The 27,202-nt window shown below is 46.3% G+C and overlaps 1 protein-coding gene across 2 annotated transcripts in view; it reads right to left on the minus strand.

Annotated features, from left to right (window-relative positions):
- The window catches only part of Adamts17 (ADAM metallopeptidase with thrombospondin type 1 motif 17), a 309,925-nt gene that overhangs the window by 282,320 nt on the left and 403 nt on the right, over positions 1 to 27,202 (minus strand). For both annotated transcript variants that reach the window (XM_087901254.1, XM_087901253.1), the window contains exons 2-3: positions 26,700 to 27,070; positions 15,131 to 15,296 (exon numbers count right to left, since the gene is read on the minus strand). In XM_087901254.1, coding sequence (XP_087757380.1) covers positions 15,131 to 15,296; positions 26,700 to 27,070 — 537 coding nt within the window. The remainder of the gene's footprint in view (positions 1 to 15,130; positions 15,297 to 26,699; positions 27,071 to 27,202) is intronic.

The following is a 27,202-nucleotide window of genomic DNA, read 5'->3' on the forward strand; positions in this document are numbered from 1 at the left end:
AAAACCCTAAGGAAAGAAAAAACTAAACAGAGTTTCGATCCAGTGAGGGAGAAATCTGCTGATCTAGGGGACCAATGGAAGAGAACTCTCTAGAACACAGAATATAAAGAAGACCAAGGGCATGAAAAGCAGCTACAAAGTATGGAGGACGGAATAGCAAGAGCCACACATACCAGTTAGGGGAGCCCAGGGGAATCAGTACTTAATAGGGAGGCACCGTTCAGTGCACACAGAGCCTGCTTGGGATGGGCAAAAGTCACAAAACCTCACATCAAAAATCAGGACTCCAACGGAGATGACTACAGGAAACCTGCCCAAGACATGCTGTGGAACACACACACAGTAATAGTTTCATGCCCACAGAGAGGAAAGGCGGTATATTTACACAGACACTAAAGTTAGATCGGCCGTTTGTAAGCAAAAGGAGCTCACAGAGAGTGTCTTCAAAGTGAGGAGAAGCTCACACTCAACCTAGAACTCCATCTTCAGTGAAACCATCACTGAGTATGAAGATGAAATAAACAGGGTTTGGGTAAAGCGGACGAGTTGACCACACAAAAGAATGTTGTTTAAGAACAGAGGCAGAGAAGTGAGCAATGAGAAACAATAATCCTGAACAGGTAAACTGATAAATTAATAAACAAAATCGAACAATTCTAACTCCACAAATGATGGCAACTGAGAGAAAATAAAAATTAAAAAAAAAAACCAGAAAGGCAAAGATAAGAGGTTTGAAGGTGTTTATGTTATAAACAAAAGCTACTTGATGATCTGATACTCTTAGAAAATCAGTGTATGTGTGTGTGCATATGTGCGCGTGTGTGTGCACATGTGTGTGTGCACGTGCATGTGTGCACGTCTGTGTGCACGTGTGTGCACTGCGTGTGTGTGTGCATGCATGTGTGTGTGTGTGCATATGATGGAAAGGTAACAACAAGTGTAAGGGAAAGGAGGAATAAAGCAAAACTGGTTAAACCAATGAAGAGGGCAGGGGATGCGGCAGCACCTACCAGCAGGGGAATAGCATAGCATAAAAAATAGAAAACAAAACACAAGGTGGCATAAGAAAAATCCAATTGTATCACTAACACCACAAATACAAAAATAATTCCCCTGCCACTGAAGAAAATGAATCCCAAGTTGGAATGTGTTCTCAATTCAGATACTTCTTTAGGTACTGTTGAGACAGGCTCTCAGCGACTCTTCCGGGGAGCTGGGGCTGCAGCAGAGTTCCTGCCACAGGCGCGCACTCTTCCAACTGCACCACCTCCGTAAGAAGATGCCTATTACTCTTTGTTTTCTCTTTTGAATTTTTTAAAGGTTTATTTACTTTATAAGTATGAGTGTCTTATCTGAATGTATGTCTGTGTACCACAGGTGTCCCTGGTGCCCACCGAGGTCATTTGAGGGGCATCTGAGCACCATGTGGGCGCTGTAACCTGACCTGCTCCCACTGCAAAAGCAAAAAGTGCTGTTCATTGCTAAGCCGTCTCCCCAGGATGGAGATACCTTATTGCTTTTAAGAAACATAGAAACAGAGAAAGATTAAAAATAAAACAAAAGAAGAGAAATAGTAGGCAATCATAAAATAAAATAAAAGTCAGCAATATTGGATGCAAACACCAATAGAAGGTCAAAAGCCTAACAGGGATAAAAAATGGATTGTTAACGTGATGATAAAAGAATTGGTTTTTTTATCTCCAATTAACCGGTCAGGAATATAGCTTCAAAACTGGTGTGTATGAAATAATACTATGTTACAATGTATAAAGTAAAAGTTGGTAAAATTAAAAGGTGTAATTAGTTGATCACAGTATATTGTGAGATTTTATATGTGTCTCTAAAACAAATAAGCCAAGCAGGCTTAAAAGAATGCAAACATGAATGATTCCACCGTCATAACTTGAACAAGTGAATGCTGTTTATAAAAGCTAGGAAATATACATTTTAACTTTTAATTTACACACACACACACACACACACACACACACACGGCAACTCACATTTATTAAAACCAAAATGCCAAGGCTGGAAAAATGACTCAGATGGTAAAGACACAAGCTACCGAGCCTGAAAAGCTGAATTTTAACCGCAAGACCCACATGATGGAAGGAAAGAATCAATACCCTTAGTTTGTCCTCTGACCTCTACATACACGTCACAGCACATGTACCCATACAAATGTTTTTAAAAAGCCTACTTTCTAAACTAAAATTCAAATCTCAACTATGACCAAAAACATCTGTGTTATATGAAATGTAGTATGGACAAGAAGACCATAAAAAACCCAAACCTCCAGAAGACAATTGCAAACTTGGACAATATGTAAAGGCAAACCAAAGCAGAAGGTCTCAGAAAACGGGAGCTGGAGAAAGACTCTGGGCAGTCAATACAGGAAAAGGAAGAACAGCAAAGGAGACAGAGAGAAGACCAACTCCGTGCTGAGTAGCCTGCAATCCTTGAAACCTACAAGGCCAAAGGACCAAAGGATGGAATGAGGGCAACAAACTGACTGCTACTCGTGGGGGAAAAAGTATATGGAAATTCTGCCCAATCTCCATGTTGTCCCTACATGGAACAGACGGTAACAAAGCGTGGAAAGCCTGAAGGAAGTGTGTATGAGAAGTCATGTGGAAACCTATTATTTCATAGACCAATCAAAACTATAACTAAAAGGTCATGGAATATATGTGATACAAATGAGGAAAGGGAAAACAGTTTAAAAAAGGATGAGGGTGGGGGTCAGTGGGGAGAAGGGGATTGGGTGAGGTTAACAATACTAAGGATGAATTGAGCGGTGGTGGCACACAAAGGCAGGTGGATCTCTGTGAGTTCAAGACCAGCCTGGTCTACAGAATGAGTTCCGGGACTGGCTCCATAGCTACTGGGAAACCCTGTCTCGAAAAACAAAACAAACGAACAAATAAAAGCAAAAACAAACTAAAGATGTACTTAAACGCCTATAGAAACCTAGTAGTTAGTAAGATGATTTCAAAATATAATTTTTTAAAAAGGAATTTGAATGAAGGTACTCTTCATGGAAACACAGTCTACTCCCAGAAGATATGGATTATTAAATAAAAATTGCAGTGTCAGGCATGATATGCCTGCCTATGAGTTACTGGTCAAAGAAGCTCTGAGATCTTCAAAACAATACAGGTCGTCGCTATTGCTCTTGGTCACCCACTGTAACTACCTGGTAAGATTCTATTGCTGAAAACACCACAAACGCTGGCTGTAGGACATAGAGAAATCAACCTCAAATCAGTAAGGAAACTTCCTCCCTGCTAGCCAGCTCTCACAGTGCCAGAAGGTTCTATTCTGTGCAGGCTGCTGGAGAGGAGAGACATCAATGGTGTTACTCAGTGCTTGACCCTACATGCTACAATACTGACCTACCAAGTAAGACATACCCATGAATACACCAGTGGCATGATTATTATGGAGTAACCAACTGCTTTCTAACTAGATCTGAGGCCTGCTCCATTGAAGGAAATTCATTCCTGATAACTGTAAACCTGCACAGAAAAATATGGCTACAAAGATCAGAGGCCCTAGAGTGGAACCTACTATTATTATTTTGCTAAATGGTCATTATAACAAATTGCCTCCAAATTACATTTATATTCACAGACCCTGACTGATCTCAGTTAGGGATGCTTCTTTCTGTAGTCAATGCAAATTTGAATCACTACACCGGCTCATGATTGATCCAAATACTGAGAATAAGTGACTTAGCACTAATTAGAATAAGTGCTTAGCATAATTAGCACTATGGGAAATCTTTATCACACTGTCACCAAGGTTCAGGGGGCATCGTGAAAAAGCAAGCAGAGAAAACGTTAAGAGGCAGGGATTGGGGAGGGGTTCTTTCTTCTGGATATGACGTGATGATTAAACTCATAAACTCAATGGGCCCGTGGTTATCTATACCAGATCAAGCTGGCCAAACCTGTAATACAGGCAGGGGAGAAACTCATGAGGACCCGCCTCTTACTGGCAATACTATTGGGAGCAGAGGGCTACTGGTAGGGAGGGACTCGCTCTTCTTTGGTAGTGGGAAGACTGTGGCAACTGGTGGATTATCCATGCTTCATTGGATAGCCCCACACCCATGTACACATGGGCAGTACTAATTGGACTCAGTTGGTGCTGCACAGGACAAATGGACACATGGCTCAGCAATTAAAAGCACTGGCTGCTCTCCCAGGGGACCTTAGTTTAATTCCTAGCACCCACATGGCAGGGTCCATAACTCCAACGACTGTCTATAACTCCAATTTCAAGAGATCTGATACTCTCTGCTTGCCCTCACAGGCAACAGACATGTATGCGGCGCACAGACACACATGTAAGCAAAACACCCATGCACATAAAATACATTCTAAGTTGTGTTTAACAAGGACTGTTGTTTGAGCCAAACTGTCATCATCCTCATGAATTCAGCTGTGCCTGCTGGCAAGCGATCATCACAACCAGGCTTTTTCACTGCTGACTTTCTGTCATAGAAAGGGGCAGGGAGGGTCACTGGTACCTTCCTGAAGTATCCAGACACTTCTCCTGGCCAGATATATGTGATTCTGCTCTAATTGCATGTGGCCTCCAGGAGGCTGGGAAGGACTAGGCAGGGGGTTTTATCTATGAAGCTATAGGAAAGCCATTATCCATGCTAGGTGAGAGCTTCCAGTAGCCCATTCTTCTGCTTACAACCCCCCCATCCCAGCTCTGTAAGTAACTCTGATAAACGCATTGGTTTCCCAGGATGAAGTGAAATGAAATCAAACTTTGGTTAAAAATTGAGGCTTTATGAGGCCAGGGTTGGGGTAGACACGGCCTAGACACCCCTCTTACTAGAGAAAATTCTCTTGATAGTTGGTTATTTTTTTAAAAAAAGAAGGGGGGACATGAAGTTGGGGAGGGGAGTATGTGTTGGGGAGAAACAGGGAGAGTCAGGAGAGGGAAGTAGGGTGGGTATCATCGTATTTTATTGTATACATGTGTCACATTCTCAAAGAATAAATTTTGAAAAATTGTTTAAAGAACTAACCGAGGTTTGAGCTGCCACCCAAGATACAAATGTTGTAATCTGAGCCCAGTAAAACTGTTTCTAGTAAGACATTCTCCAGAGGAACAGAACCCGATGTCTCCACAATACAATGTTTACAACATCCAGAGCACAATCCAAAATCAGTTGACATGCCAAGAATCAGGAGCATGTGACCTACTTTCAAGAGAAAAGACAAAGGAGACAAAACCAAATGTCCCAGATGTTAAAGTAGCTCATAGGAACATTAAAGTAACAATTATCACCATGCTCAAGGATTGAAAGGAAAATGTGCTCATGATGGGTGAAAAGATTTTTAAAACCTCAGCAGAGACACTGGGACTATAAAAAAAGAACCCAGTGGAATGATCACATGAGCACACTCTCCAGTCACTATGCACAGAATTATAAATCTTCTTCAAAAGTGGCCAAGGCTGCATGGGTCATAAACTGAAAGGGTTATAAAAATGCCCTCTGGTCATTTGAGCTACTGTGTAATGACGCCAGCAGTTCAAGCTCAAAGGATCCATCATAATGTATAACCACTATATTGCACTGTTTCTCTAAGGAGTAAATAAATTAAAAAAAGAAACAAACCCTACAGAAACTGGGGAACATTTAGCCCTGAACACTAAAAGCAGTGCATGTCAAAAGCTGTCTACAACCAAAAATGTGTTGAACCAGAAATGCATAGTCTCGAATATGTGAATTAAAATGACTCACAGTGAATCCCAGCATCCAGGAAAGAGATAGAGGCAGGGATCATAAGTTCAAAACCAACAGGGATACAGAGAAAGTTCCTGGTTGGCCTAGGCTACATAATAAGACCTATCCCAGAAGGGAAAATAAAAAGATTTAAAAATATAAAAATTTAGTGAGTAGGTATTCTACTCAAGAAAGGAGAAAGAAAGCAACAGGATAATAAAAAATATTTTAAAAAAAAGAAGGAAGAGGAGAAGGAAAAGGAGGAGGAGGAGAAGGAGGAGAAGGAGAAGAAGAAGAAGAAGAAGAAGAAGAAGAAGAAGAAGAAGAAGAAGAAGAAGAAGAAGAAGAAGAAGAAGAAGAAGCAGCAGCAGCAGCAGCAGCAGCAGCAGAAGCAGCTCACCCAAGAGGACTAGATGGCAGAAAATAATCAAATTAAGAGCTGAAATCAACAAAATAGAAACAAAAAAAATATAAAGAATCAATGAGACAAAGAGTTGGTTCTTCCAGAAAATCAACAAAATAGACAAAACCTTTACCTAAACTAACCAAAAGACAGAGAGAGAATATCCAAATTAACAAAATCAGAAACAAAAAGGGAGACATAACAACAGACATGGAGGAAATCCAGAGTATCATTAGCTCATACTTTGAAAACTTGTACTCCACAAAATTGGAAAACTTAAGCCGGCTGATGGTAGTGCATGCCTTTAATTCCAGCACTCAGGAGGCAGAGACAGGTGGATCTCTGTGACTTCGAGGCCAGCCTGTTCTACAAATGCTAGTTCCAGGACAGGCTCCAAAGCTACAGAGAAACTCTGCCTCAAACCGCCCCCCTCCCAAAAAAAGGAAAACATAAAGGAAATAGAAGATTTTCTGGATAAATATCAATTACCAAAATTAAATCAGTATGGCGATTTCTCAGAAAATTAGGAAACAACCTTCCTCAACACCCATCAATCCCACTTTTGGGTATATATCCAAAGGATGCTCAATTGTACCACAAGGACAGGTGCTCAACTATGTTCATAGCAGCATTGTTTGTCATAGCCAGAACCTGGAAACAACCTAAATGCCCCTTGGCTGAAGAAAGGATAAGGAAAATGTGGTACATTTACACAATGGAGTCCTACACAGCAGAAAAAAAAAATAATGACATCTTGAAATCTGCAGGCAAATGAATGGATCTAGAAAACATTATATTGAGTGAGGTAGCCCAGACCCAGAAAGACAAATATCATATGTACTCACGCATGAGTGGTTTTTAAACATAAAGCAAGGAAAAACAAGCCTACAAATCACAATCCCAGAGAACCTAGACAACAATGAGGACCCTAAGAGAGACATATGTGGATCTAATCTACATGGGAAGTAGAAAAAGACAAGATCTCCTGAGTAAATTGGGAGCATGGGGACCATGGGAGAAGGTAGAAGATGAGGGGAGAGGTGAAGGGAGTAGAGAAAAAATATATAGCTGTACAAAAACAATTAAAAAAAAAGAATGAAGGGAGGGAGGAAGGGGTGGAGGAAGGAGGGAAAGATGGCTCCGTAGTGAGGACAGTTATAAAGACCAAAGTTGGGATGCAGCACCCACATGACATGTCAGACATCCTGTACACTCCAATAACCCCAAATCCAGGGGTGAGCGAGACACAGGGCTTACTGGCTTCCAGTCTGGTTGAAAAAAATGTAAGCTCTAGACTCAGAGAGAGAGAGAGAGAGAGAGAGAGAGAGAGAGAGAGAGAGAGAGAGAGACCCTGACTCTAAAGAATAGGTGGAGAGTGAAAGGGAAAGGCACCTTACACGCTCTTATGGCCTCTACACACAAACACGCACATACTTGCACACACATATCCACACACATCCATACATATTCATATATGTATACTAACACAGACACGTACATACATGCATAAATCTTTAGTAATATAAACAAATCAAATAAAAATAAAGCTGGACAGCGGTGGTGCACACCTTTAATCCCAGCACTCAGAAGGCAGAAGCAGGCGGATCTCAGTGAGTTCGAGGCCAGCTTGGTCTACAAAGCGAGTTCCAGGACAGCTAGGATTGTTACACAGAGAAATCCTGTCTCAGAAAACCAACCAACCAATCAACCCACCAAACAAACAAAAAACAATAAATAAATAGAGCTAGGCATGATGGTATGTGCCTATGGTGCCAACTACTCTGAAAAATGAGACAGGAGGATCATTTATTTTAGCCTAAGAATTACACATTTGAATATAGAATAGACAACAAATAGAAAATCAAATAATATACATAAGTATAATTTATAAATTAAAGAAGTAGAAAACAAAAAGCAGTAGGGAAGAAAAAGCTAACTCCCTGAAAAGCTTGGTAGGCAAATGTCTACAGTGACAGGAGTGAACTTGATTTGCATTCTTCAGCATGAACAAGGCTGGAAACCATCCCTGCGAATGGTAAATGTAAGTTGCACAGTAGGAAACCATGTATGTAGACTCTAAAATAGGAAAGCCACAACAGGCAGCTTACCCCTCTATACAGAAAGCAGGTTATGAAGGAATCACATCAGCATCAACATGGCAACTTCTGGAGAACGCTTCAGGGAAAAGTATGAGGGCAAGAACGCTCATTTCTCTCTGAAACAACTATGGCCAGATGCTAACAGGGCTTAAATCGGGGCATGGGGAGAGGGTCTTTCTGTGTTTCTGCCGTGTGGTGTCTTTTTCTGATACTCTGTTACTAAAAGTGACTCACACCCTCTTTGTTAGTTTCCTCCCACCCTGCCCAAGGCTAGGGAGGGGAAAACTTAAGCCTCAGATTCAAGGGAACTTTCCAATCTTGAAAAACAAAACCTTGGATTTTATTTGTTTTGTTTTTGTGGATTTACTTCTGAGGTGGATGACAGGACCAAGGAGGGCCATGAGAGCCTCTGGATCCCAGCTCAGGTGCTCTGTGGGGGCCCTTCCTGTCCACTGAATCTAGGACCAGGCCACTGGAATGATGCGATGCTGTCTCCATGAAGAAGGAGCATATGGATAACTTAACCATGGAAGCTGTAATAATGGTCGATTGTTTACAATGGCTAAGCAGTAAGCAGTCCACACTGATTCAGCCTTCCCATGAGCCCAAGAAGACCTTGTTCAGCTGCAGATGAGGGAAAGGAAGCCTGTTGTTCCAACCTTGCCTGAGATCTCCAAGCTCCTCTACTGATTTCAAAGGAAACATGGAGGAAGCAAGCCAACCGCGGTATGTATGCTTACATGTCTTCTTTTCAGCCAGGCATCGTGAGAGTGCCCTTCGTCACATCTCTCAGTAGTGACAGTGGTAGAGCCATCCTCACTTGCACCGTTGGCCAACAGTGACTGGGAGAAGAAGGCAGGGCAGCTCTCAACATTACTGTCTAGAATGGTTAAGCTACATGTGGTAAGATCCATGTTCTAGATGAGAAAACAGAGGCTGGAGGGCCCCCGAGTTGTTTCCTGTCCCCAACTCCTCAAGCCCCAATCTTCAGGGCCTCAGAATATAGCTGCATTAGTAGATAACATTTTTCTGAAAGTAACTAAAATATGAAGTCATCAAAGTGGGTCCCTGAGAAGACACACAGAGGGAAGATGGGCATCTGTGAACCAAGGAGAAAGGCCTGGGACAGAGTGTGTCTCACAGCCTCAGAAAGACCAACCTGGCCAACCACTAGCCTCGGACTTCCAGCCCCCACAACTATGGAGAAGTTTGAGCCCAACTCAAGGACTGGCATTTTGTTATGGAAGCCCCAGCAGACTGAGGCAGATGCACTGCGATAAAGTCTTACTAAAGGGGACTGGAACTGAACTGAATCTCTAACACAAGCCTTCCTTGTGATTCTTGTGGCATAATAATTATTAAATATTAGCATCTGCTCTTAGTGTTCATAGAAAAACATTCTATAAATTATGTATAAATAGGTATTAAAGTATTGAATTTAAGAAGCTCAAAGTAACAGTTTAATTCCATTTTTGTCATGTGTGTATGAAATATGTGCATATTTGCATGTATGTTGACATAGGGGGAGAGATGTATATACATGTGTATGTATGTGAGTGTGGAAGCTGGAAGTTGACATACGGTTTCTTTTTCAATCACTCTCCACCACATATAGTGAGGCAGGGTTTCTCACTTGATCCCCGAGCTCACATGTGAGCTAGTCTCACATGCCACTATGCCTATCTGGCATTCATATGGGTACTGGGGACCTGGCCTCCAGCCCTCATGCTGGCATAGCAAAACTTTGCTGTGGAGCCACCTCCCCAGCATCCACCTTTTTCTTCAAGTTTCTTATTGCAGATAAAATATAGAACATAAAAGGACACTGTTCCCAACAATAAACACTGGGCACAATCATAAAAAAATAATATATTATTGTCTATTATCATTTGTTATTATTATTAATTATTAAACTCTAACCAATGAGCTAACATCTCAAAGCCTAGAGCAGTGATTCTCAACCTTCCTAATGTTGTGACCCTTTAATACCCTCATGGTATGGTGACCCCCAACCATAAAATTATTTCATCAATACTTCATAACTGTAATTTTACTACTGCTATGTATTATAATATAAATATCTGATATGCAAGCTATATGACGATGCTGAAGGAGCTCCTTCCGCTCCTTCAGCCAATAGCCACTGAGAGACCACACCCCAATGGGCTGGTATTTCAGCGGCTATTGGCTGAAGGAGCGGAAGGAGCTCCCTCAGCATCTCCCCCTTGACGAGGAAGTTTGACACCCCCAGGCTGGGAACCAAGGAAGCTTTCACATCATCAACTGTGGGGTTAGCCCCAGGGGAGCATGCATAAGCCTACAAAGCACCACATTTCAGCCTAGAGCATGGTAGCCTGCAGGAAGCCAGGGTGGGGAGAGCAGGAGGAATGTGCAGCAGAGTCACCTGGGGACTGGGATCTGCAAGCTTCTGGAAGCAGATAAGATCCTGACTCCACACATTAGAAAGCAGTAACCTGACAGTAACCCAAACCAGCCTACCTCATATCCCAGTTCAGTAGAACACCTTTCCCTCACCGAGCTGCCTCTGTCAGATGAGAGGAGAAAGCTGGGGACTAAGAGATTATATAAAAATAAGATCGGTCACACCTAACCTGAAGTCCAACATCCTGCTTTCCCCATCCACCCTGTGAGCCCAGGCCAGTGTTTCTAGTGTTTAAGTCAGTAGGATTGCTTTTGTTTCTACTGATGAATCTTAGCTGAGATGAAACCCAAGTCCTGGCCAGCTATGTATTAGCGTATATATGCATGATTAGACATGCAAATTTTATATCAATTAGCATACACAATTTCTAAAATGTCACAGTACTCTTTTAGAAATTCATCAAAGATGACTTTATATTACTATATGTGTACCAGATGATACTAGAAAACAACTAATAATTATGCAAAGCAGTTACAACAGAATTTTGTAAACACACCTCAGTGGTCTGGGGCAGACTCATATTCTAATGAGCTCATCATCACTCAAAACCGTGATGAGTTCCTGTTTTTAAAATGCCTCTTTGCAAACTTATCTTCTCTTTTACTGCTACCCCATGCACGTGACACACCAACCACAGTAAAGAAGTCAAACTGGTGCTTGATGCCTCGAAGACAGCTGTGGAAGATTCTAGATTGAACATGGAGAAATTAAAACAAACATAAAAAAAGACAGAGTTTTGAGGTCAAAAGGACCACTTAATATTCAAGGAGCATTTCAACATATCTGAAGTGCCATTTTAGCTGTCAAAAAAAAAACCAACAAAAAAGGAGGGCCTTCATGATTGTACCCAAAACAAAGAAGTCTGTAGACCCCATATTTCCTTGCCATATTGCAAACTAGAGTTTTATTTTGTGAATCAGATTATGGATTTTTAAAAAGAAATTCCTGGGAGAGAAAAGAATCAGCCTGTCCCTTCACCAGGAGCCCATGACGTTTCCCAGAAATGGAAGCTCAGTAGCATCTCTGTGAAGGAAGTTCTTCCTCCCTGTGGGGGCCTTGGCTGTGTTGGTCTATCCAGACACAAGCTACTAGACAGTTACTGAAGCTCATCTTTCAGGTAGGTTCAGAGACTCAGGACAGACCTGTTAGATTCCTCCTCACCTGACGGAATCATTCTGGGGTCAAGTCTAGGGATCAAGTAATAAAGGGTCAATAGCAAGTCACTTTATTCAGCTAAACAGAACACGCTACCCTGGGATTAATCTGATAACCCTTTATAGAAAACTTCAAGGATGTACTTTGCTAGTGTGCCAGGAAGTTAATTTTCCCAGAGTTCTACAGCCCAGGGTTAGAAAGTTAATCTGGATGAGAAAAGTCTTAGTAGTTAAGTCCAGAAAAAGGCCCAACATCATTGTCAACATGGTAGAAGCATGGACTGAGGATGTCATTCAAGACAAAAGGACCAAAAGCAAGGTACATTTCCGTCTTCAGTGTCACGCCCTACCTCCAGAGGCGTGTGTTCGATCTGAGCTACACACTCGTGCGCCTACACCATGGAGAAAGCTGCTGTAAGATTTGGGAGAAAGAAAGGAAAACTTGTTTGAGGCCATTCAGAGATTTCTCTGCAGCCTGCCTCGCTGCTCATAGTTTCTACCACATCCACCCCACCCTGACCGCTCATTTTATTTCCTCCGTCAATGGCTAAGCAGGCCAAAGTGTGTTCCAAAACCAGCAGCGAGCACAAAAAATGCAAACACAAGCACCATTTGTTATTTGCTCAGCAATTCTAGTTGTCACTCCCTCGAAGAGGATGGAAGCAGGTCATCAGATAAACATCCCATTAGCTCACTGGCAGACATGCCGGGCCACGGGTCACAGACTGGCAGCTGATGGGGTGCTGGCTTGAGTGAGGAGGAAAAGAACCCATCTGCCCTGCACATCACTGTGTGGCTCTACGTGGAGATTCTTGTCTGAGAAAATTCCCTCTCAATGACTCGCAGACGCTGCCCTCCTGCTGAGTATTCCCTGGAGGAGTGTCTAACCTGCACACCACATGCTTCCCAGGATAACGATGGATATCCTCAATACACTTACAGATTAACAACCGCATATCCCAACATCAAAGAGTTGGACACCCCTGCCAGTGGGTGGTGTTCACCACCAGGCAAATGTTAGTACCACCTGATGTGGGATTCCCCTCTGTTTGCTGTGATTGCCATTAATGAATAAAGAAACTGCTTTGGCCCTATAGTAAGGCAGGACTTAGTTAGGTAGGAAAAACTAAACTGAATGCTGGGAGAAAGGAGGTGGAGTCAGGGAGAAGCCATATAGCCCCACTGGCCAGATGGAACTTTAGCCAGTAAGCCACTGTCACATGGTGATACAAAGATTAATAGAAATGGGTTAAATTAAGATGTAAGAGTTATCTAATAAGAAGCTAGAGCTAATGGGCCAAGCAGTGATTTAAATAATAGAGTTTCTGTGTGATTATTTCGCGGCAGAGCAATCGAGAAACAAACAAGCGGCCTTCCTCCTCCTACAACCACTTGGGGATTGTCATGGTCAGATGTTCAGGATGTGCTCCAGAAAAGCTATAAGCTCACCAGCTGAAGCCAACACGCCAATAGGTCTGAGAAGGAACACAATAAAGTCACAACCTCTGAACCTGTACATGCAGATCAGCTGCAGACAGCATACATTTACCGCCATAAACAGCTGCTCACTACAAAGCAGGCAATGGGGAAAAAAATGATCCAATGAAACCAAACTACCAAGTTCATACCCATGAATCAAAAGGCCCTGAATGCCATTAAAGGGTATTTGAGTGACTGTTTATTTTATGCTGAGGTCTACGTTCTCTACTTTTGTTAAGGGAGTGGACAGCAATTAAGAAAAACTCTGTAATTGGGCAGCATTCTTTTTCCTTGGACTTACTCATCATGGTCACTGCGAACCATCTTTACCACAGGCAATGGCTGAGCTGTATGCAAAGCAATCCTGACATAGTTCTAAAGTCACTGGAACACCAAACTGAGTCACATTAAGTCTGCATAGAAAGGTAAACCCAGAGCTACAGAAGCGGGTCCCATCCCAGGAGGAAGTGCCGCCTGGACAATACAGTTATCCAACTGTGCCAGGGAGCATTTCCAAGCAGACTAGTAGTGACATAGTACCATGAAATAGTCTTAAACACCCGACAACCCAACAGCTAAGTAAATGACACTGGGGGAAGGGGTGTATCTATGTGTTCTCAATGTGCATTTCAGTGCATGAAGGCTAGAGGTCTACAGCAGGCAACTTCCTGTTACCCCCTTATTTCCTGAGACCTCTCATTGAACCTGACACTCACCAATTCAGCAAGGCTAACTGGTCAGCCATCTCTGGAAATCCACTTGTCCCTGCCCCCCAGTGCTGGAGTTACAGACATGCACCTGCATGCCCTGTTCGCTATGTGGGTTATAGGTCCTCATGATTGTGTCTCATGTACTTTACCGACTGAGCCATCTTCCCAGTTCCCTAAATAGCCCTTTTTAAGCAGTGGTTTTCAAACATGATCATGTATCTGAATCCCCAGCAGCTAGATCAGGCTATGACACTTTAGACACCGCAGGTCTGACATGATGCTGGATGATAGATGTACTGAAAATTTCCAGGCACTGCAGATGTTGCTGGCCCAGGGTTTCATAGGTTGCCCAGGCAACTCTCACTACAGCATCTGAGGAGGAGGACCACCATATGAAAATACAGGTAAGCTTGGCGTTAGGGGCTCATCCGGGAAAGTTGTATCCCAGCTATGCTGCCAACCTGGTGCTTGGTAATAAGGTGTTCTGGCTTCCACTTGTTCTTAATGCTTAAAACTAAGGCTCTGAAGCTGGTCATTAAGGTACACACCTTTAATCCCCTCACTTGAGAGACAGAGGCAGATGGATCTCTGAGTTCAGGGACAGCCTGGTCTACAAACCAGGACAGCCAGGGATACATTGAGAAATCCTATCTTGGAAAAACAAAACAGAAAGCTAAGGCTCTGTTTCAATGAGATCCTGGGTTCCTTGCAGATATAAAACTTCTCAAAGGGCTTCTGAAATGTCAACACTAATATACACAGAAAGAAGGCGGCTTTGGGGACAATAGAGCATCTTCCAAAATATCCTCATAGGCCAACAGCAATTTCTACTAACAATAGCTGATAAATGCAGCTGTGGTCCTCTAAGATTCTACCAGCTGGTGAGATTGTAGTCATCTCAGTCTAAATGCATCACTCCATGATGTTCAAGTAGTAAGGACATCGACTAATAAAGACCTTCTCTGAACTACATCCCTGCCATCATGTGGCACGTGACGGTCCAAAGAAGGCAAGTACTCACTTCAGCACACGTGAGCCCACAGGGTGTCAGCTCCGTGTGCGCCATTCCGACCCCTCCGCTGCCGAGACTCACCTGTCACGACTTTGCAGGGCTGCCTGGGTTCCTCGACTTCGGTAGCTGGGCTGGGGGCAGAGGACCATTTGCGCCTGACAAGGTGCTCTCTTCCACTGAATGGGCCTCCCGAGTTGTTGAGGGGCTGGATGAAGACCTGCTCCTGCTCGAGCTGGATGAGGCCAACCTACCCGGAAAGGAGAGAAGAAGACGTTGGTCATCCTCCTGCTTGTGACCCGGCGGTGAAGTGACAGCGCTCTGGTTTGCCATGTCTAGGTTAGTGCTTTCCTTCCGTTCGTCGCCGAGGCCCACAGCGAGTCGCCACCTGACTTACAAATCTCCCAGTGAGTGGTTGTATTGGGAGGTTTGGATGGGCCAGTGTCTTAGTTAAGATTTCTGTGACTGGGATAAAACACCAGGAGCAAAAACAACTCGTGGAGGAAAGGGCTGATTTCACCTTGCAGATCACGGCATCATCAAGGGAAGTCAGGGCAGGAACTGATGAGGAGATTATGACGGAGGGATGCTGCTTACTAGCTTGCTCAGCCTGCTCTCTATAGAACTCGGGACTACCGGCCCAGGGTGGCACTGCCCACAGTGGTCTGGGCCCTCCCCCCTCAGTCAGTAATTAAGAAAATATCCTACGGGTCAATCTGATGAGGCCATTTTCTCCACTGAGAGGCCCTCTTACCAAATGGCTCTAGCCTGTGTCAATTTGACACGAAACCAGCGCAGTGGGGTTAAAACTGCTGTGGGATACACATATGTGCCCTTGTGTTTATTTATTCCAACATTTCAGAGAAGATGGACTAGTTTACTATCATTGGCTTATATGTAGTGTGTATGTACGTGTATGCACACACGCATATACACACGGACACATAGACATAAAAGTGCATCATAGCATGCATGAGGAGGTTAGGGGACAACTTTTGGGAGTCAGTTATTTCCTTCTACTTTGTTGGTTTCAGGGATCAAACATCTTTATCCACTAAGCCATCTTGCAGGTCCTATGCCATTTGATTCTCTCTCTCTCTCTCTCTCTCTCTCTCTCTGTCTGTCTGTCTCTCTCTGTCTGTCTGTCTCTCTCTCTCTCTCTCTCTCTCTCTCTCTCTCTCTCTCACACACACACACACACACACACACACACACACGGGGTTGAACCTGCCATGGACTGTGACATGCTAGAAAAGTACTCTACAATCAAGCCACATTTGAAGTCCTAAAACCACCCTCTTAAAGTCCTTTTGTGGAGAGATGCCTCGCCTCAGCTAAAGGGTTATGAGCACTTATTGCTCTTGCGAGGACTGGGTTCATCTCCCAGCACCTACATGGCGGCTCACAACTGTCTGCTAACTCCAGTTCTAGGGACTCTAACTCCTTTTTCTGACCTCCTCGGGCACTGCACACAGGTGGTGCATAGGCATACACGCAAGCAGAACACTCAGACATAGTAAACGGATCTCGATAAAGTCCATTTGAACTAGCTGCGCTGGCACACATGATTCCGGCTTGAGAGATTGTGTCACAAGGAACAAGAGTTTGAGGCTAGCCTGGGATAAGTGAGAACCTATCTCCAAAGCGCAAAGGGGGGCAGTGTGGTGACCAACTGTGGAGGCACCCTTCAAACCGTGGCGGGGGAACACGATATTCCTAATGGGAAAATGTATCTTGTCCTTCCTTGAGGACATTTAGAACTAAACACCAAGACAAAAAAGAACCAGTTCCGTGGGTAGCATTAATGACGGCGAGTGGAGACTCGCAAATTTCCATCCTAAACTTGCAACATTTTAGAGAAGCCGAGAGACTATCTCACAGATTTGATCTTTTATTCTGATTATAAATGTTCATCTTAGAAGCAGTATCGGCGTGTGAAGCGAGAGCTCAGGTCTTCCTGTACCTGTAAGACCAGGCCGCCAGGCTAAGAAGAGTGATTTATGCAATCTCATACTCGAGAGAAAGGCTTAATTTCAAATAGCCAAAAGAACTTGAAAGTGAAATTGAATGTGCTACATTTCTAAGACAGTACTAGATATTTAACGGTGAAATAAAAACCACATTTGTAAAGGAGCCTAAATATAATTCAAAATCCTCTTAACAGTGTGTAAAAATACATGCTGTTCAGGAAGATTTATAAATCAAATTAAAAAGTAGAACTTTTTAATTCGTCACTTTTGAGACAGGGTCTCCCTATGTAGCCCTGGCTGGACTAGAACGCACAGAAATCACCTCCCTCCGTCTCCAGAGGACTGGGATTAAAATGCCCAGCTTAATTTATCATTCTAATAGCGTAAATATTCATTGGGGGCGGGGCTATGCAGAGGACCGTCCCGGGAGATAATGCCAGCGGCACTGAAACAGCTTGTGTCTCCTGCCTGGGGTACCTGCCGGGTGCCCCTCCTATGCACAGTCAGGAAAACAAGACGAACCTCGCACAAGGAGCGGAAGCTGCCAGAGTTGAAAGGACCCACTCTAAACACTGATCTGTGCAGCATCCCTTCTCCTGAGCCACACAGATCAGGACTGCCTTGGCCAGCACAGATTCAGATGAGGCAGACCCTCCTTAGCGGCACTTGCACAGGCATGTGCACACACATGCACACATGCACACACGCACACACACTCACACACATAATCATTTTATATATATATATGTATGTATATACACACACATATATGTATATATATATATATATATATATTCATTCATTCTTATTCATCTTCCTTTCTTCTACACCTAAAGCCATGGCAGGGATGAGGAGATGCCTCGGTTAGTAAAGAGCTTGCCACACAATCATGAAAGTCAGACATGGTGGCACATGCTTATAATCCCAACACTGGGGAAGAGGCAGAGACAGAAGGGTTCCTGGGGCTCACTAGCCAGTCAGTCTAGCCTACTTGGTATGTTTCAGGCCAGAGAGAGATCATGGCTCATTTTTTAAAAAAGCAATGTGTACAGCATCTAAGGAAAGATACCCAGGGTTGACCTCTGGTCCCCAAAGCATGCATGCAAATCTCATACGAGAAAACAACTACAACATACTGAACCAGGGATTCAAAGCTGTATGGAGCAGAATCCCCTGGAGATCTGGAGTGGGGTTCAACCGTGTGCCCTTCTAGCAAGTCCCTCAACAGTACCCGATGCTGCTGGGCTGGTGGGCAGTCTGAAAATACTGTCCTCTGCACAGTGCTGCAACTTCTTTTATCTCAAGCCCGGGACCCTCTTCCTCAAGCCAAATGAGACAGTTAAGTTCTGCAGTGCTTGGAGGCAAATCAGATGAACTACTCAGATCACCTACACCCCAGAGTCCTTCCCAACGTGCAGTGTGAGACCGTACGTCCAGCCCTAAGCAAATCTCAAGGTTTCCATTTCATTAGACCTTTGCCAAGAACAACTCCCTGATTTTACTGCCTAAATGAAACTGTCTCCAAGTAGCACTGCACAGCCCACAGGAGAGACAGAGTCAACTTCCTGAGCTTTCTCACTCACATAGCGTGGAGAGTGTGAAGCAGAGAGGGGCTGTGGTGGGCGGTGCAAAAAGAGGCTCAAGTACAGAACGCTCCTCCCGTGACAATTGGCCCTCAACTCTAATGACAGGCTGGAAGGCTCTGACTGCGGGAGGCCAAAGCCAGCTCCAGTCCCCGGTGTCCGTCCCATACAGTGTGTGGAAATCAGGCAGCAGGCGGCTCACAAGGTTTTAGAGCTGGAGATGTCACTCTGGTGGGAAAGCTTTCACACACATACTCAGTTTTTAATTTAAAGAAAGACTTTTCTCGGGGCATCTTTTCTTGGGGTGGGGTGGGGCAATGCAGCTTTCCTTCCACTGTGATTAGAGGAAGTGGTTGGATGAGCAAAGGGGAGACCAGCTGTTCCTTACCTGGCAGCTCCTGGTCCCCGGGGGACCTGACAGTCAAGCAGAGACATGACCAGAACAAGTACATAAGAGAAACAGCTCCGTGAAGTTTCCAGCCTATGGGCTAGTCATAGAAGGGCCCCACCGCTTCCCCCTCCATGGGTCTTAGTCTCATCATCTGGGGGCTCCTTGTGTGTCTCTAACACTTGCCTGATCTGTACAGACCCAGGGATAAGCTGTTCTGTTGTCCCATAAATGTAGACAATTTGTGTCAAAAGAATTGATACGCTACTTATGTCCCCAACCCACAATCCTACCCATAAGCACTCACAAGCCCTCCTTCCGTGTCTTCCATTCTTTTCCCTAAGCCCCTTCCTAGCAGTCCAATGTCTACCCTCATGTTATTAGACATTTTACACAACCTAACAGTTGGTTTCACTGAGGCAGGATCAGAACTATTCTTCCTGATTTTTTTTTTCAAGTCTGCCACATCACGGTTCATAGAGAATTTGAATGGACTGTCCCAGATGCCACTAAATTAGATAGCCCACAGCGCCCTAGACTAGGGATTGTCATCCCCGACTACAAGATGCATGGTATCCCATAAAGAGCCCTGACATCCAGGCCCCGCTCCAGAAGGGACAGATAGAATTCAAGCACAGATATTCATTTTGAAACTCATCGGGAAATCCAGTGGACAGTCACAGACAAGAGCCACCATGATAACGTTCAACAGCACGTGGAGGTTCAGACTACCTGGTGCCTTGACTTTGATGTCCAGCAGCACCTGGAGTTACAACCTGGGCCATCCAGGACAAGTGGGCTGTAACCCTGCACTGTGACCCCAAGATCTATGTAGGGATTCTTCTGGCCTATTCCAAGTCTCCAGCCATCATGGTGGGCAGACCGACACACCGAAATGCTCCTCGAGGCCTCTGTGTTCCAGGGATCACAATGCTGCCAACTGCCTCTGCAGAGAGAGCTGGGGGAGAGGAAAGGCCAAGAGACATACCTTCCCCCGGCACATGACTTCGCTTTAAACAACAACCCCTAGTGAAATGCTCTTAATAAAGAAATCTTACGTTTGGCTAGACTGGGAATCCCACATAAAAGAATTATGGGTCAATAAAATGTAGCAGGTAGAACCTGCTCTGGAAGGTTAACTTTCAACACTCTTTTTGTGCTGGGTCCTTGCTTTGGGCCACTTCTGTCCTCCTGAGAGAGGGCATTATTTACCTTAGAACCTCCCCCAAACAGGTCTAACTTTCCTGCCTTGGAAAAACGTGTGAGAGGCTTTTCTCGCTTCCTAACAGGATGAGGGCCGCAGCTCAGCATGACCATGAGGTAGAGTTACAATAAAGACAGGCAGGGTGCAGGCGCCTGGGGTGGTGCATGAACCCAGGTGACAGTTGACAGCATCCTCCTCCTAAAGTCTCACTGGAATGTCAGTGCCCCCGCTGGGCTGACCAGGGTGGGCCTGGGGCTCCTCTGCATTGAGCTGGGTGGCACAGGAAGTTTGAGGGCAGAGTCAATGGACGACAAGTGTGCTTCCTGCATGGGCAAGGCAGTGTCTATGGAGCGGCTCTCCTGGGGCGTCAAGCCTGCCTCTGCACCAGCCTCTGATGCTCTAGTGAGCTTAGACTCTGACAGACCCAGACCTCTTCTGCACCACAACCAACACCCTGCACGTGAGGGAGTTCTCAACCCCTTCCTGCACATACAAACATGAGGGCCTTCTCAATTCCATCCTTGTATACATAGATATGGGGGCCTTCCTAACCCCCTTCCTGTTCACACAGACATGGGGGCTCTCTCACCCCTCTCCTTGCACACACAAACATGGGGCTGTTCCCAACCTCTTCCCTACACACACAGACATGGGGGCCTTCCCAACCTCTTCCCTACACACACAGACATGGGGGTCTTCCCAACCTCTTCCCCACATACACAGACATGGGTTATTCTCAAGCCCCTCCCTGCACACACAGACACGAGGGCCTTTCCAACCTGTACCCACAGTCTTGCTGCCACATCTACAAAGGGTTAACTCCTGAATGCAGGCACCCGCTTCTTCTCAACATTAGTTCTTCAGAATGTGAGGCCCCTTGCTGGTCTCCCCATTTCTGCTCACTGCAGTCAGTCAGCTGCAAAGGACTGCCAGCTTCCAGCTGCATGAAGTCTCCTTTGTGTGGCTGTCATCCTTCCCGTGGTCATCTCTGTCATCAAAGGCCTGGAGCTGTCATCCCAAGGGTCCCTCCTCTGTCCTCCCCACTGGGCTTTCACCAGGATTCCCCAGACAGCTGTTGGAAAGTCTTCTGTTACCTCTAGCTCTGAGTGTAAATCTGGGCCAATGGCGGCGGCGGCACCAGCACCCACCAATGACCTGTGGGTAGGGTTCAGCACTCAGTTTAACCATCCCTGCAGGCGTCCCTGCTCAGCGCAGGGAAGTTTCACAAGCCACAGATGGGCATCGGGTGTGCCATCACATCGCACCACACATATGCATTCAGTTCATCTCCCATCATCCCCTAAATAACCAACCCCAGGCACAAATAACCACCACCACAACCAACTCACGGGTGCCTCATCTTGGGAGGTCCTGACCTTGGTGGCTTGGCCATCACTCTTCTTTCCTAGAATATGACATCCTCTCCCTTCAGCTCCAACCCTCTTTTGACTGAGGCTCCACCCTGCCTGGTCCCAGTATTCATCTTCTAGAATCTCCTCTTGCTCTGAGCTCCTCTGGCTCAGCTTCCCCAAAGGCTGGAGTATGTCTTCCTTCCAAGCACACGGGGACCATTTTCTCAGGCAGGTCTACGTTGCATTTATCCCTGAGGCTTGACAGAGGCCGACCCAAGCATTCTGCACATGGCAGGTGTGGAATGGCGATCTATCCAACCCTGCTGACTAACCGGTTGAGTTATAACTGGAAATGACCTTAGGGCTGGAGGAGAAACCTGGTTTAAGCCTTAATAAGCCAGGCTCTCACTGAAAGATTTCACAGATTCTATCTTTTCTTTTTTCACAGATTCTGCCTTATTCTGTTCCACCACAGCAGGCCAGTGTCGTTTATGGTTTGGATGGTTTCCGGTGAGGAGAGCTTCAAAGAGTTTAGGACTTGCTCAAGGTCTCAGTCTCAATGGACCAGGCAGCTTCTTTACCGAAATGACAAAAACAGGACCACGCATTTGCGTACCTGAGCAGAAAAGTGTACCCCCGTCCCCCAAGAAAAGCCAACCAGCGACTGGAATTGTCACAGACACAGATCCAAAAGTTGGAGAAACATTTCCTCTCACACACAGCCAAGGTCAGGCCATTGCTGCCATTCAGCATTCCGGGAATGTACTTCAGGAATGCAGTCGGGCTAGGAGATATTGGTTTAGTGAAGATGGCTTAGGAGGGAGATAATCTTGCAAGCATGAAGACCTGAATTTGATCCTCAGAACCTGCTAAAGGGGAGGGCATGTAATCCCAGCATGCACGCATGCATATGCGTACACACACACACACACCACCTCGAGGTTTTCTTCCTATAAAATAATGCCACTTGGTAGAATTTCAAAGAGAAATCTGAGCCCCCTAGGTCGTGTTCAGAAAGGAGCCAGAGCCGGGCGTCCTAACAGGTTCTAGGAAGCTCTGAAAAGCTGTGTGGGGACGAAGCTCCTGAGAGGGACAAGAGAAGTACAAATGGCTTGGAGGGCAGAGAAGAGAGAACAAAGCAGAAGTCCCTCTGAGACTGTGTGAATTCTTCCACCTTCAGCTCCAAACTCCGCAGCAGTCTTCGGTCCTTCTTTCTGCATCCCTGCCTCTTGCATCCACGCAGTTATTGCCGTCTACGGAGACCTAAGAATGCGCTTTGTACTTCTCAGCACATTCATGCTCTACATGACCAGCGGTATCATGTCTTCAGCGGTATCTGTCTGTGTCAATATCACAACTTATAATGCAGTTTGGCCTATTGGATCCCTTTCGAGAAGTCACACACACTCTAAAAGTTTTGCCCAAACTAAGTCCTCCGTGACTGTACTTGACAAAAAGACTTTGAGTTAGAAAACCGGGCAATTTAGCAATGGACCAACCACAGACAGCTGGATAATGCTATCTTGTAAAGTGCAAGGCCAGCATCCCAAGTTTGTCTCCTGATTCCAAGGCCCCGTGACTGCCAGCTGCCCTCCTTAGAAAAGCATGCACCGCAGGCCAGCCTCTTGTAACCCCAGCTGCTGCTGGAGCCCTCACTGGCTGGGGAGCCTCAGTCCCCATCAGCTCCCATCTGCACACACTTCTCCTGGAGACTAAAGTGCGCACTCTCTACAGGCTGCAGGAGAAGCCCCCAAGAGAGGATTGTTTGTAAAAGACACACACACAGAGACACACACACCAAGGATGGGTCACAAAAATGGCGCCGTGTTTGCCAGTCAGAGCAAAGGTGGTCACCGAGATAACTCAATGTCTCACCTGCATGATAGAGACATCAAGCTGTACAGCGTAAAAAGCGGTTTGCCGGGGGTATTCTACTCTTCTTGGTCCTCCTAGGGTGGCTTGGGAAATGGACCTGGCCACTTAGTGTTCCACAGTCCGAATGCTTGAGTGTCCTTTCTGGCCCCGTAGCTCCCTTGCACTATACCCTTGCAGACCTCAGCCAAGATTGCGTGGTCAGATTCTGATTGTGGCGCTTTGGGAGGAAATGCAGCCACGGCTGAGTCCATAGACTCAGTGGCAGCCTTCAGACCTCCCCTGAGACCTCTACCTTTCTAAAACAGTCCTTTCGCCCACTCATTTTAGACAAGCCACAAAGAGCTTTTGCTGAGATGGGCATTCTTTCTCTTCCTGACGTGTCCCTTCCCCCTACCCACACTGTCCTGCCTACTCATGAAGTTCACTTTAGAATTCTGCTTGCCCCCTACATCACCTGGTGCTAATCATGGGAGGCTTGGGTAAACGGGGAGAGATACCTTCTCCACCAGCCAAAAGCTCATTGCTTTCCAACTCCGTGGTTACAGGAATCCTTCCAAAACTACGCTACATCTAAAGACTCCCTGAAATGTAAATAAAAATGAGGCAGCAGAAAAAGAAAACAATTAATCCTTGGGCCTGGGGTCTTTGAAGATCCAAAAAGTGCAGCAGCCATAGCTCTTCCTGATAAGACAAAGAAGGGGAAACACCACAGGCCCACGCCTCTGTCTGCTGCCAAGGGGTGTGGCGGAGAGGGGCGGGGGCGGGGGCAACTTAGACACTGTGCCCCACAGGCAGTGTTGCAATGCTCCATCCCGGCGACATAGCGCCTTTTAAACAGACCCCCAACATCTCTGAGCACAAACCACATAAATGCCATGGAGACAGACAGGGCTCACACTACCCCTGCCGCTGTGCAAACACAGCCGTTTGTAGACATTAGCTGTGGCAAAATGAATTAATGACCAAAATGCTACCCAACATCCTCAGCCACACACTCACTCACGTGCTTAGATACCTCCCGTAGCTGTTGTCCCTCGAAAGGTGCGGGGCTGAGAAGGCAAGACTGAGACGAGCTGGAAATGTATTCACTTTCTGCTCCTTGCTGGGAAAAGTCGGCAACCCCTGCTCAACAGGATTCTTTCAATACAAGAAGGCTTTTGAAATAGCCCATTTGCCCACAACTACCAAGAGCTGCATCGCTGGACGACGCTCCCTGCCCATACACTGCAGCTAAGACTATCCTGGCAAACACACATGTGACTGCACACTGAAGAAAGCTTCTACCATGCTCAAAGAACCGACACAACTTTTATCATCCACCTAGGTGGACCACCAAGCCAAAGATGGGGTGCAGGGCAATCTCAGGTAGCTTAAGGTCAAAGACTTTCTTCCTTTTGTGTTCCAGGGCCACCTTGACACCAGGAGACCAGCTCCCGGCCGTGCCTCTTTCATCCGGCTTTCAGCCTCTGCCTACGTGGAACTCGGGGAGAGTGTCCAATGTGCAGCTTGCACGAATAGGATGGATAAGGCAGACTAAACAACAGCAGCATCTCCTCAAACTGGAATTGAACAATCTAAGGACTTAGAAGTCCACCCGCATCTGGCTAGGGGTGAACTCCGTCTTGGCTGGGTTCCTTTCTCTAAGGCACAGCGCCCTCACATGGTGCCGAAGGGCAGCGCAGTCTTCCTGAAAAGCTGGCTCAGATGCCATCTGTGAGGAGGCTCTGCAATCACTCTGTGAGGACTCTCAATCAATGTTCTCCAGATTTCCAGCCTGGGCTCCTTCACAGATAGCTCCTCGCTGGAAACTTTACACCAAGAAGTATAAACTCTGACCTCTCCAGAAACTCAGGAAACCGCAGCAAATGGGATTCAGATGTTTCCATGTACAGTACAGGGATGTGACCTAGCCTTGAAACACTTTGGCAAAAACAGGAAAAATGATGTGGGCCTTTGAGTTCCTCCCAGAACATGATACAGCTCTGACCTGAGTCCTCCAGCGATCTGAGCTTTTCCCACTCATACTTAAGCCTCCTTGCCCCCAGCCCATACTCTTTGCCCCCTGTTCCACGTTAACACCTACCAGGCCCCACCACAATCTGTGCCTTTGCCTTCTTTTTATCAAGGCTGCCAATTTCGCCAGTTAAGCAAAAAGTAAGCCATACTGTAAAATGGGAACTCAGAAAATTCCTGAAAATTAGGCTGCTCCCAGGAAATTACATCCACAGCCCCCTCCCCCCAGCCCCAGCCCGGTGCTAAGTAAGCAGAACCCTCTGAGAGATTAATTTTGGAGTCACAGATTTTTTCAGCGTTGCTGCTGGTTGTGTAGGTGAAGGCTGGGGAATTGTAGGGGTGAGACAAGGTAAGCGAAGGGACAACCTCTTTGGTTCAAGGTGGCCTGCCAAAAACAACAAACAAACAAACAAACAAACAAACAAACAAACCAATATTAGAAACCTCTGTCTCAGAGGCACTGCGACAAACTACAGAGAAACAACAAGTACATCTCTGAGTGAGCCAGGCTCTTCCGGGCCAGCCCATCTGCCAGCCACGTGCTTTCCTTGGGGGCACCACGGAGAAGCAGAGACGAATTTGGCTTGACACCAATGTAGCCAAGTGTTCGAGTGTGCGCACAAACAGGGAAAAGCACCCCAAACTCCCTTTGCTTCTTAGTGTACTTGCCACAGGTGTCTCAAACCCAGCAAGGAAAGGTCTTGGAAAAGAGGAAGCTCGGGAACGGGGCTTAAGCCTGGGCCAGGTGAGCACCCCACAGTTCTCACTGAGGGTAGATCCAGACAAACGCCTGCTATGGGGTAAGGAAATAAGGTTTTACCTTCCAGCTAACAGGAATAAAGTTAACTATGGCCTGCCTGGGGTGCCCTCCTAGCGTAAAAAGACTCAAAGGATAGAGAGGTGCATTACTGCTCCATCCCCAGACAGATGAAATCGACACTGAAGTGTTTTCCCATAACACCCATAACATGTGCATAACACCCACACATGTGCAGATGCTGGGCAAGTGGGACCCGACAGTTTCATACGCGTTCCCTTAGGAAAGCAACAGCTGATTTCTCAATGCAACCCCACCTCGGCCAGGTTCATCACATAACAGAAGCCTGGACAGGCCTCCCCTGTGTCCCCTCTGCTCAGACGGCACAGTCTTGGAAGGCCAAGTAAGGGAAACTGGGAGGAAGGTCTTCTCCCGCCCAGCCCTCCGCGGGACCACCCCAGGCGACGCAACAGACTGGGCAGAGCAGACCCATAGGGGGCGCGGGCAGTACCAGGCCGCCGGAGGCGCCGCAGGCGCTGAGGGAGACGAGGGAGCCCGGGTGGCCCAGGACTCGTCCGGAGTAGTAGCACAGCTCGGCAGGGTGTCCGCTGCTCTCCGCGGTACCCGCCTCCTCCACCTCGAAGCCCGGGGACAGGAAGCGCAGGTCGCGGCGCAGCTGCAGGTACAGGTCGCGCCCAAAGGCCGGCAGGTGCAGCAGCAGGGCGCGCTCTCCTGGCCCGGCGCGAAGGCCACCTAGAGATGCTCGCTGTCGCCGCCACTGCCGGAGCCCCGCTACTCCCGGTAGCAGCTGCAGGTGCACGTCGTCGGGGCGCAGTCGCCTCGGGAGCACCACCTCCACGTCGGCCGCCGCGTCGCCGACAGCTGCGGGGAGAGAGGACATGCGTCAGCATCCGCCTGGCCACCAGACCTCCTGCCGGTGGCGGCTCTGGCGCTGGCTCTCAGGGCTCCATAGACATCGTGCAGCTGTGACCCCGCACTCCTTTCCCTCCCCGA

The sequence above is a fragment of the Myodes glareolus genome, chromosome 24 (assembly GCF_982192425.1).
Source record: "Myodes glareolus chromosome 24, mMyoGla1.1, whole genome shotgun sequence".
NCBI classification, from domain to species: Eukaryota; Metazoa; Chordata; class Mammalia; order Rodentia; family Cricetidae; genus Myodes; species Myodes glareolus.